This window comes from Erpetoichthys calabaricus, chromosome 5 (genome assembly GCF_900747795.2).
Source record: "Erpetoichthys calabaricus chromosome 5, fErpCal1.3, whole genome shotgun sequence".
Classification (NCBI taxonomy): Eukaryota; Metazoa; Chordata; class Cladistia; order Polypteriformes; family Polypteridae; genus Erpetoichthys; species Erpetoichthys calabaricus.
The window spans coordinates 247,937,567-247,954,876 of NC_041398.2; the positions used below are offsets into that span (position 1 = coordinate 247,937,567).

Below are 17,310 nucleotides of genomic sequence, written 5' to 3' on the forward strand. Positions count from 1 at the left end.
TCATGTCCAGTCAACTGAATTTACCACAGGTGGACTCCAATGAAGCTGCAGAAACATCTCAAGGATGATCAGAGGAAACAGGTTGCACCTGAGCTCAATTTGGAGCTTCACGGCAAAGGCTATGAATACTTATGTACATGTGCTTTTTCGATTTTTTTATTTTTAATAAATTTGCAAAAACCTCAAGTAAACTTTTTTCACGTTGTCATTATGGGGTGTTGTGTGTAGATTTCTGAGGAAAAAAATGAATTTAATCCATTTTGGAATAAGGCTGTAACGTAACAAAATGTGGAAAAAGTGATGCGCTGTGAATACTTTCCGGATACACTGTACCAGTGATTTCAATCCTCAGCACATGTACCCACATTGTTACAATATTTCAAATAAATAAAATGCATCACTATTCTGTTGATAGACGAGATTAGACAGGAGTCCCCGTGGACTGTGATGTCTGCTGATGACATTGTGATCTGTAGCGAGAGTAGGGAGCAGGTTGAGGAGACCCTGGAGAGGTGGAGATCTGCTCTAGAGAGGAGAGGAATGAAGGTCAGTAGGAACAAGACAGAATACATGTGTGTGAATGAGAGAGAAGTCAGTGGAATGGTGATGATGCAAGGAGTAGAGTTGGCGAAGGTGGAGGAGTTTAAATACTTGGGATCAACAGCACAGAGTAATGGGGATTGTGGATGAGAGGTGAAAAAGAGTGCAGGCAGGGTGGAATGGGTGGAGAAGAGTGTCAGGAGTGATTTGTGACAGACGGGTACCAGCAAGAGTGAAAGGGAAGGTCTACAGGATGGTAGTGAGACCAGCTGTGTTATATGGGTTGGAGACAGTGGCACAGGAGATACAGCTGGAGGTGGCAGAGTTAAAGATGCCAAGATTTGCATTGGGTGTGACGAGGATGGACAGGATTAGAAATCAGGACATTAGAGAGTCAGCTCAAGTTGGACGGTTGGGAGACAAAGTCTGAGAGGCGAGATTGTGTTGGTTTGGACATGTGCAGAGGAGAGATGCTGAGTATATTGGGAGAAGGGTGCTAAGGACAGAGCTGCCAGGCAAGAGAAAAAGAGGAAGGCCTAAGAGAAGGTTTATGGATGTAGTAAGCGAAGACATGCAGGTGATGGGTGGAACAGAACAAGATGCACAGGACAGAAAGATATGGAAGGAGATGATCCGCTGTGGCAACCCCTAACGGGAGCAGCCGAAAGAAGAAGACTATTCTGTTACTACAGTTGGTGTTCAGTTTTGTCAATAATGGCAAGTTAAAAATGACAACACCATATGGCCTCCTTGACCAACAGATCCACTTACAACAATATCTACATACAGCATCATGAATGCTTTAGTTAATGCATTGTGTGCAACTATAGTGTTTCCTATCTAAATCCTGTAAATCTGGGCTCCCATCATCTTGCTGAAGTGAAGCCTTCATCACACAAATTCTAGAGGCTCTTTCTTGTGATTGTAACATATTACAGAAAGAAACATCAGCCAAACCAATGAACTGGTTATAGACTTTCACCACACCAAACAGCCTCTATGTCCAGTTCCTATTCAAAGAGTAGATGTAGAGGTGGTCCACTCTTACAAGTACAAGGGGGTCCACATTAATGACAGGCTGGACTGGTCTCAGAACACGGAGGAACTATAGAAGAAAGGACAAGCAGGCACTTTTTCCTTAGAAGACTGCACTTCACTGTGGGAAGTGACATCCTTCACATCTATAACTCGGTGATGGATAGTGTGGTGTGCTGGGCTGGTAACATCACTTCAAGACAGGCCCACCGAATCAACAGGTTAATTAAAAGGGCAAGCTCAGTTATAGCATGTACTCTGGACACCCAGGAGGTAGTAGCGAAGGACAGAACTGAAATAAAACAGAGTGTCGTTGTGAACAGTGCTGCCCATCCTCTCTGTGACACACCAACACTGAGGATTTACAGCCAGCAAATTATTCAGCAGAAGAGGTCAAGAAACATGATCAGGGCTCCTTCATACCAACAGCAATATGTCTACATAATGCATCACTGTGACTGTGACAGCCAAGTCAGAATTTTTAATTCTTTTGAAATTTTTTTTTTTTGCTTCATAGTCATTCTAGTGTTTTCAGACTAAAGTGTGTGTGTGTGTATATATATTATATTTATTTACTTGTTTATCTACATATTTATTTATTTATTTAAAGAACTTCTGTAAAAGGCAAATTTCTACCTCGGTACAAATAAAGTTGTATATAATCTAATTTAAGAAAAAGTCCAGAACTGCTCCAAAATAAAGAAAAAAAAAAAAAAGTAATTCATAATGTAGCCTGAAAATTGTTATAAAGCCATATTTTTTCAAAAACTTTTTGTTAAAACAAGTCTAAAAACAAGCAATCGATGTTTATAGCCAAAACTCTAAAATTAACAGTTTGTATTTAATAAAATAAACACTTAATATGAAAGATATATAAAACAAATTTCATACTGTCAACTATGTCAAGAGTAATGAAAGTAAATGTTTAGTATTTGCACTTCTAGAAAGCTACTTACTATGGCAGCAAGCTTTACAAAAGACAGACTACATAATCTCTGAAATTTTATTTGTGTAAAATGAGACAAAATATGTAATTTCAAAAAGTTGAATAGGGTGGTCATTTACTAAAAGCCTGTTATGCATTTTTGGCTAGCAAATGGCAGTTTCCACACAGCCAACAGCAATCATGCATCTGCCTCTCATTCCAGTTTTTGTACAAAATATATACAGTACAGTATACTCTATATAAAAATATATCAGAAATTGAAAACCAGGAAAGTCAAAAAGGAAGATAAGATTACAAAAATGGATGTTACTGTGTTTCAATTGATAATGAAGACTACACACAAACCAGCACCACATACCCCACCGACCTCATTTCATCAGTTTCATACCCACATTAGTGCTGCACTCTTGTTGCTGGTAGCAAAAGCCTTTCTTGAAGGAGATGCACAGCTGCCTCTAGTGGTTAGTGAGCTTAACCAATATAGAGAAACTCCTTTCAAAATTCATTTAATTTTGAAGTAATTTTTAAAAGGCTAATTTAATAAAACAAAGTTCTGTGAAACAAACAATTAAACAAGACATTTCTTCCTCAATGTCCTGGTCTGTTATGATTTTTCAGCTCACACTTTGCCATGCTTTTCCAAGCAATTATGAGGCTTTCTTTACACCTACAACATTCTTGTAAATTAATGGAATATGAATGTTGTCTTTGGAATTTCTGGGTCAACTCTAATGGGATTCCTCTTCCAGATCTGCTCATATTAACCTCCTCCCCAGCAATTTCCCATTTCATTCCTTGAAAACCACGCATGTACAGTATAAAAGTTAACTATTGTTTTTCATTAAATTGATTATAAGATACATGTAGACTGTCAGTCTGTGGTTGACACCATTACCTACTGTTCAACGGTTTGTGCTCATTTCATTTTTTTTTACAGTTCGAGCACAAGACAGTTTAAGTGACTTATTTAGGGTCACACACTGAGTAAGTGCTGGGGACTGAATCAGCAAAGGTAAGGTTTACAGTCCATTACTTTAGCCACTATATCACTGCAGGACAACTTGTTCTGAACTTATCATTGCCTTCTGAGAGGAGGGGCTACGTTTGTGTATCCTCTCTTGTGAGGCTAAACCAATGGACTTGGTAAATGCTGTTGCCATTTTGCTATAGCCAAAAACATGCAAACGTCAAAGAACAGATGCTTTGTCATATGAAGCAGACCTTCCATAACCATTAAAACAACCCGACCTTCAATATCTCTGAGACAGAGGAACTTGTGGACATTGCAAGAGTCAGCAGAGTGTTGGAGAAGAAGCCGGCGTACTTTATACCCCCTGGGTTATAAATTTGTGGAGAGAACACTGAATTCACAACACTCAGACTTAACTGGGAAAAGCAGAAGACTGACTTGACATCAAAACACAGGCATGATGAGCTTTTTTAACCACTATGCAATAATATTTTTTTATGATTGTTATTCTGCATTATGCCACAATAGAATGCTGATTTGTTTTACTGTTCATATTTATAACTGATTACCCTTTTATTCTGTTATTTTTAATTGAGTAACTGAAAATTTAAATTGTGTTGTCTTTGCTACATGGGACAATCTGAAACTTACCATAGATACTCACGTATAAGTCGAAAAATTTATGCCTTAAAATTCATTCAAAAAAACAAGGTCGACTTATCCGCAGGGCAACACAATTGTCCATAGAATTTGGGTAATGACATTGTACACACAACGCTTCACGGTGTTAAGTCACCGGTCATCTGCCGTTTCCCATGGTCTTTGAAATAATTATAAGCCAGCAATACTATTGCTAATTAGCTATTTTTTTTTCTAATTTCATTAAATAATTCTTTAAACTGTGAAATACTTGAATTTGAGCATTAGCTTTTGCAGGTTTTGGATAACAAACATACCATTAGCTGCCACGTGCAACCAGATTTGGAATCAAAAGAACCAAGGCAACGCACGCTATCAATGCGATGCAAGCGCAGCCTGCGATTCAAAAAATTTCTCTGCCTACCTGTTTGTCTCGTCTGACAGTAGCTGAAAAGCAGCATCAGGAGAGAGCAGCCTGAAGTAGTCCAGCAGCGGGTGATCTGTCGTGTCCAACAGCAAGCCATGCTGTCTTGTGAAGTCCGGTAGCCAGTTCGGCTCCCACGGATCAATGTCTGGGTATTCCTCCCACGCGAACCTTGCCGTAGGTGCACTGACTGTGCGAATGCGTTCAGCTGGCGCGGCATCGGCTGGTGTCCGATCAGCTGATGCCAGCTTCTCACTCTCTTGCTCGATACCTGATCACTGTCAATTAAATCCGCTTCTGAAAAATCAGAATCCGACTCAGTGATAATGTGCAAAACATCGTCTGCCGAGTGTTTTCTTTTCTGCACTCGCTTTGCTCCCTTGTGATATATCACCGCCATCTTGCCTTTGTTTACATTTGTTTACATTTCACAACTCACGCATACGCAAGGATTAGTTGCCGAGTCGACGAGTCTAACATTTCTCCAAGAACAGAGGGAATGCCTGTGACGTGACAGTGAGTTTTGTCACCATTAACAGCTGACTGCCGCCCTCTATCTCTGATAGCTGTCAAGTTTTACCCTCGACTGATACACGGGTCATAACAAATTTCGTAATTTTCAGCTTAAACAATACACTCGACTTATCTGCGAGATCGACTAATACGCGAGTATCTACGGTAACTCAAAAACAAACTTAAAAAGTGAGCATATTAAATTAACTCATGTAAACTAAAAAGCAGGCAAATCTACAGATATTTTCAAGAAAGGCTAAATTCATAATGAGGGGTCATTTGAAAGGCATTAAGAGAAAAACAAGGAGGAAGACCTGGGGAAAGACTTCTAAAACTTATGTATGCACAAAAAGGTACAAAGTAATGCTAAGCAACGTTCCACACAAAAACCAGAATTCATAAAAGAAAATTTGAGCCTGACTGATCAAAGATTTTTGCCACAGATACGGAGTATAATAAAAAAAAGTGATTTCTGATAAACGATATTACTAACGGATAAATAACTCTTGCATCTGAGCTCAAGATTTTATATAACAAAATGTGCATACAAATTGGACCAATTTAACTATGTACAAAGAAGTGTCAATTAACAATGATTCAGAAAAATAATCTTAAAAGTAAATAAGTGTATATAACAATAATAATTAAATAAGAATACTTCGAATTGTGAAACATTGTTAAATTCTGTGTTGTTTGCAAATCAATAAATAAAACAATAAAACTCAATTATTGTAAGATATGAGTAACATGGTCAAACTAATGTTCCCTTTCCAGTAAAGGGAGGTATGGACACGGCTCTTCTTGTCTTCATAAATGTTGCCTAGAACACTGAACACCTGCACACTGGACAGTGAGGAGGGTGAACAAGCCAAATATAAATTTTGCCTGCGCAAAAAAGAGCAGAAAGGCAAATAATGGAGAGCAGGCCTGGACGTGGCGCAGGGTGTGGGCAACTAAAGCAGTGAGTGCTTTAAACATGTTCAAAAATCAGGAGCGATTTTTTAGTTTCACTTATGCATACCGGCATGTGTAAGTGTCCAGGCTATAATTTTTTGTTCCTTTCAATTGCTCAGAAAATCCAGTTTTTATGATGGGAAGTCTTCTTCCAGTGAATGCTGTGTAGTACATGAGTCATTAGAGCTGCATGCTTTGCCAAGCAAGCAAAAAGCATCATGTTGTGGGGGTGCTCTGCGGACTGGTGCACTTCACAAAATGGATGGCATCATGAGGAAGAAAAATTATGAAGATATACTGCAGCAACATCTCAAGGGCTCAGCAAAGAAGCTGAAGCTCCATTGCAAATGGGTCTTCCAAATGGACAATGACCACAAGCACACATCCAAGAACAAACAAGGTTAAGGTATCGGAGTGGCCATCACAATGCCCTGACCTCAAACTGAAAATGTGTACACAGAAATTAAAAAGCATAGGAGGGCAAGGAGGCCTATGACACCTATCCCAGTTACACCAGTTCTATCTGGAGGAATAAGCCAAATATTTCAGCAACTTATTGTAAGAAGCTTGTGGAAGGTGATCCAAAAACTTTGCCTCAAAAGACAATGCTACCACAAATTAACAAAGTGTACATAAACTTGTGACCCACCGGAATTGTAAAACAGTCAATAAAAAGCAATATACTCTGCCTGTGAACATTGCTGGAAAAAAATCCTTATGCCCTGCACAAATTAGATGTCTTAAGTGATATTCCAAATTTAGTTTGTTAGCATATCATCTGTGGAAGGCTTGTGAAGTGCGTTTTAAAGAATTCACCCTAAGTGTATGGAAACTTCTGTTTTCAACTGTAAATATTGTGCCCTATACCTATTCATAGCTTAATGGTCTGACACAAAATGGATTGTTAAGTGCTATATGAAGATTAATGCATGCGGTTATATATGAAGGGAATGAGCTTCTGGGGATAGACAGGATTTTTTTTTTGCCCAGGACAATGACTAGCTTATGAGCAGATTTAGTTTCCTCAAGTGCCACGGTCTTGGAACTATATGTTGAATAACTAGAAACACAGCATTTGAAACACAGACTGCCTGAAACTGGGCTCTACCCATTCATATCCAGGTTTTAATAACAGTCAGCTTTCTGGCAACAGGCACCGTTTGGAGGTAACTTGCCAACGTGTCAAGAAATATATAAGTAAAGCTTCAGATACTAATCATTAATACGCCTGCACATTAAACAATGCAGTTGCACTCATACACCTGTGATCTTAGTAAAGGATCTCTCTCTCTTCCCTTAACTTGCATACTGTATCAACAAATCAGTATTCTGCTCTTGCTGTAGCTCATCCATCATCTGCAGTCATACCCTGATCTTCGATTTTTCCCTGTGTGACATGGACACCCACCTCATTGCCCTCAACCCATCCCTGGGATCAAACACAGTCTCCAGTGCTCTAACCTAAACCATACCACAGAAGCTACATTCATGAGCATGGACATGGACAGACAGGACATAAAAATTTCCCAGTGGGAAATTTCATGGGAATGTACCTTGAAGTGTAGTACACAGGAACATAGTCTAGAGAAAATAATTCTAAGAAAATAGAATTGACTTCTCCCCTAAGACAATAACATAAAATAGGAAACAAGTTCCTCAGCCAAAAACTACATATTTGTGGTAGCATGGTATTTGAAGTGATGTAATATAAGCTTAATGCTTTATGCAGTGGGGGGGAAAAAAGTAATCCTTAAATGTTTTTGTTAGGACCAAGCAGCAAATCAAATTAACTCCAGTTTTCTTCTAAAATTCTGAACTGAGGTTGACATAAATGGAATTAAATGAGAATGGGAGATATCAAAAGTGGTGTCTCTGACAGTTTCAAAGCAGAAGAATATTGCAGGTGAAATAAATACAGAACTGAAAGCACCCAATTTTCTGCAGATTAATAGGTCACTGCATTGTAACAGGCCTCTATATTGAACACTGTAACATTACTATACTCTATACTATACTCTATATTAATACTCGAGTATTATTCCACAGCACATTGTCAAAATGCTCAAAAAACTTATAGCAATATCCCACTATGAAAAAAGGCATTTCACTTCCTGTTGTGTTCACTGGGTAGATTTTTTAAAATCTTTTCATATTAGGGGAAAAAAGCTTACAAGAGTAGAAAATTTTGAAAAAATGAAAAGGGCATAATTGGCACCAGGTAACCCCCAATTTTATACTAATACTAGCTGATTACCCAGTGGCTTCACTCACTGAGGGCAAGGGAAAAAAATAAAATGTAGTATTTATAAAATAAGTTTGTTAATTGGCAATTTTATTTTTCAACAAATAAAGAGCATTTACAATAACATAGAAATCAATATAAACAACATTATTAACATCATTATCATATGAGAATATGAAGTAAGATATAAGAAGCACATTGCATATAAATATAAATTATTAAACAGTAAAACAGTAACATTTAAGAAGTAAAGATACATTGAGTACTACTGTAGTGCTTTCGGGTATACTACATTTTTTGTTTGCCCATTACGTGCATAAATGTATAAATTTTTTGGTGTACCTACCCGAGAACATGCGACACATAACTGACCGTGGGAGAAGCATGGATTTTAAACACACGTCGAGTTCATCCGCTGGTGTCCCTCGTGAAATAATTGGTAATGTTTGACGAAAATCTCCTGCGAGTAAAACGACAGTACCTCCCATTATTTTGGTAGGATCTCCGAGATCTTGCATTGCTCGGTTCAAGGCTTCATAAGCTCTTTTATGTGCCATGGTGCACTCATTCGAAACTATTATCTTTGAATGTTGCAAGACTTTTGCCTTTCCAGAGCGTCTTGCGTATGTTGCAAATTGGATTTTCGTCGTGAGCGAGGTTTAATTTTAATTGCAATGCCGAATGTGCTGTACAGCCTCCATCTAATAATGTAGAAGCAATTCCCGATGACGCTACAGCCAGAGCTATGTTACCATTCGCTCTATCTGCAAGAATCAGGTTTATTAAGAATGTTTATCCTGTTCCTCTGTGGTCATACGTAATTTCCGCTTCAAACGCTCGTACGTAATTTCCGTTTCAAATGCGAAAAGAATTTTATATATATAGATTAGGCAATGTGCATGAAGTCAATGTAAAAGTACATTACTTCTTGTCAAAGAGAAATGTCAAACTTGACTACTGGTACGTAAAACACTTGACGTCAGACAGACAAGCCTCCCTTCTGTTAGTAAGATCTAAAACTAACAATGTTCCTTAATCCTGTTAGCTGCATTATAGGAATTGTACTCCTGGGTGAACACTCACTGGGTGTCAGCTCTCACACAAACACACACAAGGCCACACTTAGTACAAAAGTCAAAAAATCAATCCTGTTCGCTTTTGTTGGGGTGAGTCGTAGACTGGTTACAATGAGTTCCTGGGTATGTCAGACTGACGATCACAGGAGTGCCACAACTGCATCTGATGCCCTAAAATTAGGTAAAGGAAGTCTGGTGTTGAAAATACCATGAAAAAGTCATATAATGTGACATGGCCCTTAGTTGTATGTGACCAAAGTTAATCTTAGGTAGTACTTGAATATCATGCTAATAAATGCTTACTGAGTAATTCAAAGTTATTTATATATATTTTCAATGAGATCACACTATACATATTCAGAAACATACAGAGCACTGTAAAGTGACAGGCTTTATTTGGAACGAATCTCATGATGTATGCTTGTCAGCTTTTTTGGCTTTCTTCTTGTAAATGTTTCCTCTTTAATGTAAAAATAAAAAGTAAATTATATATAGTTGATATGCAATTAGATTATCAGGCCTTCAATGTCAGGATCCTAACAAAATAGTCTTTATTTTTATACAGTGCATTTATGTAATGGAAATTTTCACATGGAACTGTAGAACACAGAAGTAAAGGATGCTAACTATACTGGGGTTTTTCTTGCAAAGAGGATCACGCAAAGTTCCCTTAAAGTGGTTCTCCGTTTCATATTGTATGACAAGACCAGATGCTGTGACCTAGTCTTACCATATCACAAAGCACTCATTTGCCTACTTAACGTGCCCCTAAAAATAATCATATGTTGTCAGTAGTCATAACTACAGAAAGAAGTCACATCACACCAGAAGTGAGACATCCATGCAGCATGTTAGCCTTCATCTGCCCATTTCAAGCGGTCTCCACTACTGAACTGTTAAAAGCAGGAGAACAGCAGCCTTCAGTTTTCTTTTGTGTAAACTACACAATGTTTGTGTATAGAGTAAACTGCATTACTGGCCATTTTATTTTCATTTTGAGTTTGTACTTTTGTTTAGCAGGTAAATGGAGCTTCCTTATTACACTAATGTATTACATTATTACATTGTCCTTATAATCCTTGAATCTGTTAATATCATTCAAAGTAAAATGTACATCCATACAACTTTAACATGTTAGTGATAAGATAATAAAATATTAATGAAATAAGTATCAGTGTGATTTTATAGTTGCAACTTTTAATAGGGAGATGTTATTTCACGGTTTACTCACAATGAAAGCATAAGTAAAGCTTTACTGGGTAGATGTAACAGCACATTCTCCACCAGAATATCAAGACGGTTATCTCCAAAGCCTGGAACCTCCACCTTAGTGCCACAAGTATGTACAGTCGACTTACTCAACAGTTGTTAGTATTTGAATCAGATAACACTCTCACAGCACTAATCTTAACCATAGTGTACACAGACAGGGTTCTGGAGGTCCACAGCTACACTCTATTGGCACCCATTGGAGTCACCTCCACCTATTTACAGCTCCAGAGTGGAGGCTCCGGCCTGCTGAGTTACATACTCGGAAATATCACGCACTCCTCAGAATTTCAAGCTTTCCTTTACAGATCTTTCCCTGGTGCCAATCCTGTACAATACCATAGAAGTAAGGAAGACTCATGAAACTGTTAAGAATACTGCAAGTTGTCCAACCACAAACAGCATTCCCTGTGTTGGTTAAGGTTATAAAATAAATATCCATACACATCTCATAAAGACTGCTGCAGACAAGAAAAAGCATGTATGTGCAAATACATATTTTGGAACCATTACAAATGATATAAAGCATAAATCAATATGTGCAGTATAAATATGCTCACTTATTATCAGCACGATAATGAATCAAAAGCTTTGTCTTTCCTTATATAAAACAGGTAAACAGAGATGGAGAGCAATGTTTACTGATTGGCATACACAGACGCCATCACGGCAAGGTAGTAACAAGCAATATGAGCTATAAAATTAGTACAGGAGATATAAAATAAAAAGGGTCATAAAATAAATGTGATTTGAATTTGTTTGAGGCACTGTTATTTATTAAATTGTTATATTATGAGGTGAAAAATAATTCCTTTACTAATATTTTATATTTTTATGGTGAGAATACACCAGGATTTGGACTCTGTATTAAAAATGTGTACATGCAAGTTTATATGGTGCTGATCTTCAGTCTTTATTTTTCAATATATTCTCAAAATATATTATAGTATATTGCATTTTGGGTCAAAATAATTACAGTATCAATTGAACTCCATATCTGCCAGCCCTAGTGGAAGCCTTACTTACGTTTGCTATTATAGTAAATAATATAACTTACTGTATTGTAATACGTTCTCTTTTATTACAAAGTTGGATAGTGATGATTTGTTGGCCTGATGTGCAAGTAATAATTTTTCTGCACAATATGCATATGACACTACTAGGACTACTACAGGAATGCTCTTTTGCTGGCCCATAAGCCCCATTCCCCATCATCACCCAGAGAGCGCCACTGGCATACAGTATAACTGCTTATTTTTAATGTAAAATTGTTCTTGTGGGCAGCACAGTGACGCAGAGGTAGCTCTGTTGCTTCCCAGTAAGGACACTAGGATTAACATCCCGGGTCCTCCTTGATTGAACTTTGCACATTCTCCCTATGTCTGCTTTGATTTCCTTAACTCCCACAGTCCAAAGACATGCAGGTTGGGAGAAATTTGCAATGCTACACTGGCCCTTTTGTGTGTGTGTGTGTGTGTGTGTGTGTGTGTGTGTGTGTGTGCTCACCCTGTGATGGCCTGGCATCATGTCCGTGGATTGTTCCTCCCTCACGTTCTGTACTTGTTAGGACAGGCTCCAGCTGCCCTATGAACCAACTCAGGATGAAGTGGATTAGACAATGAATGGATGACTGGATGTTCTTTTTCTTCCCCACCACTATCCCTTTCCTGTGGATGGGCTGCCCCAATAAGTACCTTTGCCTACCCTCCATGTTCTCCTCTTTCAAACTCCTCTCCTTTGTAACCTTCTCTATATTCTTTTTCCCACCCACCTTCTTCTAGCCTGCTCATTACTTCATCATGTCCCTCCCAACTCTGCCCAGGCTACTTCAACATTCGCTTTTCACTTCTTTAACTATTTGAGGGCTGAATATTTTGTCCAAAAAACTGTTTCTGAAAAGCAATGGTTTCACACAGCAATCAACATAAAACATCTGTTGCTGCATGCTGTGGCTGCCAATTTGCCAAGAATATGCGTCAGGCTTGCTGCCAGGCTGTCTTTGTGTGACTGGGACAAAGTCACTGTGCATTGCAATCTGGTTTCTACCTCTTATCATTGTTAAGTGGCATTACTCCCTGGCGAACAATGTCAGTACAACGATTAGCTGGGGACCAATAAGCTGAAGCTGGAACCTCACATTCGTTTTCAATCACTCGTATCAAAATCTGATTCTGACAAGTCCTAGTCTAGTTCAGAGATGATAGGCAAAACATTGTCCACCGAGTTTTTTGCTTTATGCATTCGCTTTGACATCTCGCCAGATGTCAGTGCCATTTTTGCCATTGTTTGCGCCTTGCTACTGACACGAATGCAGGAAACCTCGGTTAAACCAATGGATCTAACTTTCCTTCTAGCAACGAGAGTCCAACTAAAACATAACAGTTGGTTTTGTCACAGTTTACAGTCGATTCCAGATGCGTCAACTCCTCCGTTTGACAAAAGTCGACATCAGCCCTGAAAGAGTTTAAGTACTTCTTTGTTTCTTTTCCTTTTGGCCCTTTACTTGTCCATGTGGGTTTCTTCCCAAAGACACACAGGTGAAGTGGTTTGGCATTGCTGTATTGGCTCTGGGGCGAGTATGTGTATGTGTGTGTGTGTGTGTTCACTGTGCAACTGACCGGCACCCTGGCCAGGGATTGTTTCTGCTTAGCACTGAATCGTTCCTGGGGTGGGCTCCAGAATCCCTGCAACCCTACTCAGGATTTGGTTTTAGAAAATGGATGAATGACTGAATATGACAAAGAGATCCAACTCACCATGTCACTTACGTCACATTTTTTCCCTCTGCCCTGGGGCTTGTGGGCTTCGAATTTGTTTTTCCTCGACTGTCTGACAAGTCTGCAGAAGTTGGGCTATCCTTCCTTAAAAGAGCTAGGCATTACTGGTAAACAACTGGGAACATGATGATGCCTCTTCTCAGTCCTACATCACAATTTAGAAAATGAGCGGAGATGAAGGTAAGACAAACTGATCCTACCAAGTTTTTTGCTCAGAGTTTTCATGTAGTATTTGTATTTTATTCTGCTTTAGAGTTGTACAGTAGCACAGTGGCAGTGCCTCGCAGTAAAGAGACCAGGGTTCACATCATGGGTCCTCCCTGCATGGAGTCTGCATGTTTTCCAACTGGGTGCTCTTCTCACAGTCCAAAAACATGCAGGTTAGGTAGACAAGTGACGTTAACTTTTCCCTGGTGTACGTGTGGTAGGTGCATACATGTGTGTTCATCCTGCAATGGACTGGTGGCCTAGCCAGGGGACTGTTCCTGCCTTGCCCCCGTGCTTGCTAGGATAGGCTCCAGCTCCCTGGCAACCCTGCTAAAGATTAAGTGTGCCTATAAAATGGTATGCTATTCTGGTTTATTGTCTCATTGATTTTCAAAGCTTGTTTATTTAGTGTTTCACATGGATATTACTCTTATCGAATGTTGTACTGTATATGCCCAGTTGTTCATTCTAAATTTCTGTTATGCACTTTTATCATGGGAAAGGTGCTAAAAAAAAAAAAAAAAAAAAAGGTATAATTTATTTATTATTACCACAGAAGGCGGTATGGTGGCACAGTGGTACCACTACTCTCTCACAATAAGGAGACCAGGGTTCACATTCTGGGTACTCTCTGTGTGGAGTCTGCTGGTTTTCCTCTGGTCTGCCTGTGTTTCCCCCCCCTCCCCCCCCAAGGAGTGTTTCCATTTTCCTACCATAGTTCAAATTCATGCAAGTTAGGTGGATTAGCAGAGATAAATTGATCTTAATGTGATGCGAGTGTGTTCAGCTTCATCCTGAGATAATTCATTGCATTTATATAGTGCATTTCTCACTACTCAAAGCGCTTAGCAATTGCAGGTTAAGGGCCTTGCTCAAGGGCCCAACAGAGCTGAGTCCCCTTACAGGATTCGAACTGGCAACCTTTCGATTGCCAGTGCAGATCCCTACCCTCAGAGCCACCACTCTTGTCTGGTACCTTGGCCTGGGGATTGTTCCTGCCTTAGGCCCTATGCTTGCTAGGACAGGCTCCAGTCCCCTGGTGACCCTGTTCAGGATTAAGCAGGCTTAGAAAATAGTATGGTGATCTGGTTTATTGTCTGTTGTTGCATGTCAAACCTCTGTGTGCCTTGCATTTATCTTCATTTACGGTTTACGGGGATCATTTTTGTATCCAATGTTGCAAGTACCCTGTAGTTCATTAATGAATTTCTGTGAATCACTTTGACTATGGGAATGGTGTTATATAACTAAAATGTTTCAGTAGTAGCAGAATTTGTACCACTTAGGGCGGTATGGTGGCATAGTGGCTGCTGTGTGGATTCTCCCTGTGTGGACTTTGCATGTTCTCCCTGTGTAGGTATGGGCATCCTCCAGATTCCTCCTGCAGTTCAAAAACATGCATATTGGGTGGATTAGAGATGACAAATTGGCCTTAGTGTGGAGTAGTAGTTAAGGGTTTGGACTTCAAACCCTGAGGTTGTAGGTTCAAAACCCACTACAGACATTATACAACCCTAAACAATACTGCCAATACTGATGCTCTGTGTAAGAAAGGACAGAGCTGACTATACTTCCTTAGAAGGTTGGCGTCCTTCAACATCTGCAATAAGATGCTGCAGATGTTCTATCAGACAGTTGTGGCGAGCGCCCTCTTCTACGCGGTGGTGTGCTGGGGAGGCAGCATTAAGAAAAAAAGACGCCGCACGCCTGGACAAACTGGTGAGGAAGGCAGGCTCTATTGTTGGCATGGAGCTGGACAGTTTGACATCTGTGGCAGAGCGACGGGTGCTCAGCAGGCTCCTATCAATTATGGAAAATCCACTGCATCCACTAAACAGTGTCATCTCTAGACAGAGGAGCAGCTTCAGCGACAGACTGCTGTCACCGTCCTGCTCCACTGACAGACTGAGAAAATCTTTCCTCCCCCAAACTATGTGATTCTTCAATTCCACCCGGGGGGGGGTAAACGTTAACATTATATAAAAAGTTATTGTCTGTTTTTTTTACCTGCATTATTATCAATCTTTAATTTAATATTGTTTTTTTGTATCAGTAAGGTGCTGCTGGAGTATGGGAAATTCCCCTTGGGATTAAGTATCTATCTATCTATCTAAACAAGTCACTTGATCTGCCTGTACTCCAATTGGAAAAAACAAAATAAATGTACCCAATCATACCATAAACGTTATAAGTCACCTTGGATAAAGGTGTCAGCCAAATAAGTAAATGTAAAATGTTCGACTTCACCCTGCGATTGTTCTGGTGCCCTGGCCAGTGGGCTGTTCCTGTATTATATCCTGAAATTGTTAGGATTGGTCCCAGCTCCCTGGCAAACCTTCTTAGGATTAAGTGGGCTTAGAAAATGGTACACTAGCTACTCTGGCTTATTGGCTGTTATTGTAGTTCAAAGATCTGTGTATCATGGGTCTTAATTTAGTATTTTACACGGAGGAAATTTGCATTCCACGTGCCCTTGTTGTTGTTCATTCTGAATTTGTGTGAAGTACTTTGAACCACGCATGGCAAACAGACAAATTGGCCCGAGTGTGTCACCCAGCGATGGCCTGGGGATTGTTCCTGCCTGGCTTGCCTATACGTTTCACTTTGTATGGCCGCCGCGACCCTGCTCAGGATTAAGCGAGTTTAGAACATGGAATGGCATTTAAAATGAACTTTTAAAAGGAACAATCAGCCCTCACATGTACTTAAAGCAAGCCGTGAAAACTTTCAAATAGGAGTCTTTATGGCCCAATTAAAACAGCCTGGTGATTCGTTAACCAAAATCGCGAACGACAATAAGAACTAAAATGTCACTTGTAAGTTTGCTGCTTCGTGCGACTCCTGTCCTCCGAGGACAACACGATTGTTAAAAAACGCACAGCGCCTTTAGGTGTAACGCGTAACCCTCTCTATTTAAAACGTATGTAATTTTAACAGGTTTTATTTACAAGACTAAAATAAAAATAATAATGCAATATTATTCACATTTTATAGTACGACTTGACGCAACCCGGGGTGGCGGACATTGATAAAGGGTACAAACAAGCGTGCAAGCAAACTTCAACACTCCATGTAATTGTGCAATAAAAATAAATACCTCGGACTCCATGTGCCGTGAACGACATTGTTGGGCGTTAAGCAAGCAGCAGCGTTCAACACCGGCATCCTCCGATGACAGGCCACGCGGGGCGCCCCGAGCTTACTCGTTGTCCCTCCCGGGTGTCGGCGTTCAGTTTGTCAACAGAAGTCACTCCCGCCCTCCTGTGCCTGCTAAGACGCACAGCTTACAGGAATCCCAAGATACTCAGCTGTAGCCTTCGGCGTTTACGAGTAGAAGAAGGTTAAACTTTAAAAGAGGATAAAATGACTGCACGATCGCCACGCACTTTTACTTTCTATTTAACAAACTAATAAGCGCACTGCGCAGTAAAGTCGAGCGTCGCCTTGCCTGAGCCCGCGCACCGCTTGAACAGACACTTGACGTTCAACAGCTGGACTAATAAGCGCGCGCGCGCGCACACACGCCCGCGCCCGCTAGCCGTTCACGCCTACCTGTTGCACTCTTATGGCCGTGTGGCTGGCTGGTTGTCTTTCTTTCCAAATTGCCCATCTAAGTACTTCCTTACATGTTCGGCACTGCCAAAAACGTGGCATAATGTTGGCAAAGCAAGCGCGAGTCTGTGGCCGCTCCTTCCTGCCTGTTTTTTTCTTCTTATTC

General features: G+C 40.0%; 1 protein-coding gene across 4 annotated transcripts in view; it reads right to left on the reverse strand.

Moving 5' to 3' along the window:
- The window catches only part of LOC114652371 (interleukin-15-like), a 523,178-nt gene extending 506,099 nt beyond the window's left edge, over nt 1–17,079 (reverse strand). For 3 of the 4 annotated variants that reach the window (XR_007935106.1, XR_003716340.2, XM_028802739.2), the window contains exon 1: nt 16,690–17,078. Coding sequence is in view for 2 of the 4 variants with exons in the window: in XM_028802739.2 (XP_028658572.1) it covers nt 16,690–16,701 (12 nt within the window). In the remaining 2 variants the exon portion in view is untranslated. Of the gene's footprint in view, nt 1–16,689 lie in introns of all 4 variants that reach the window. The other variant, XM_051928194.1, reaches the window with a different exon arrangement.
- Nucleotides 17,080–17,310: the final 231 nt, after the last annotated feature.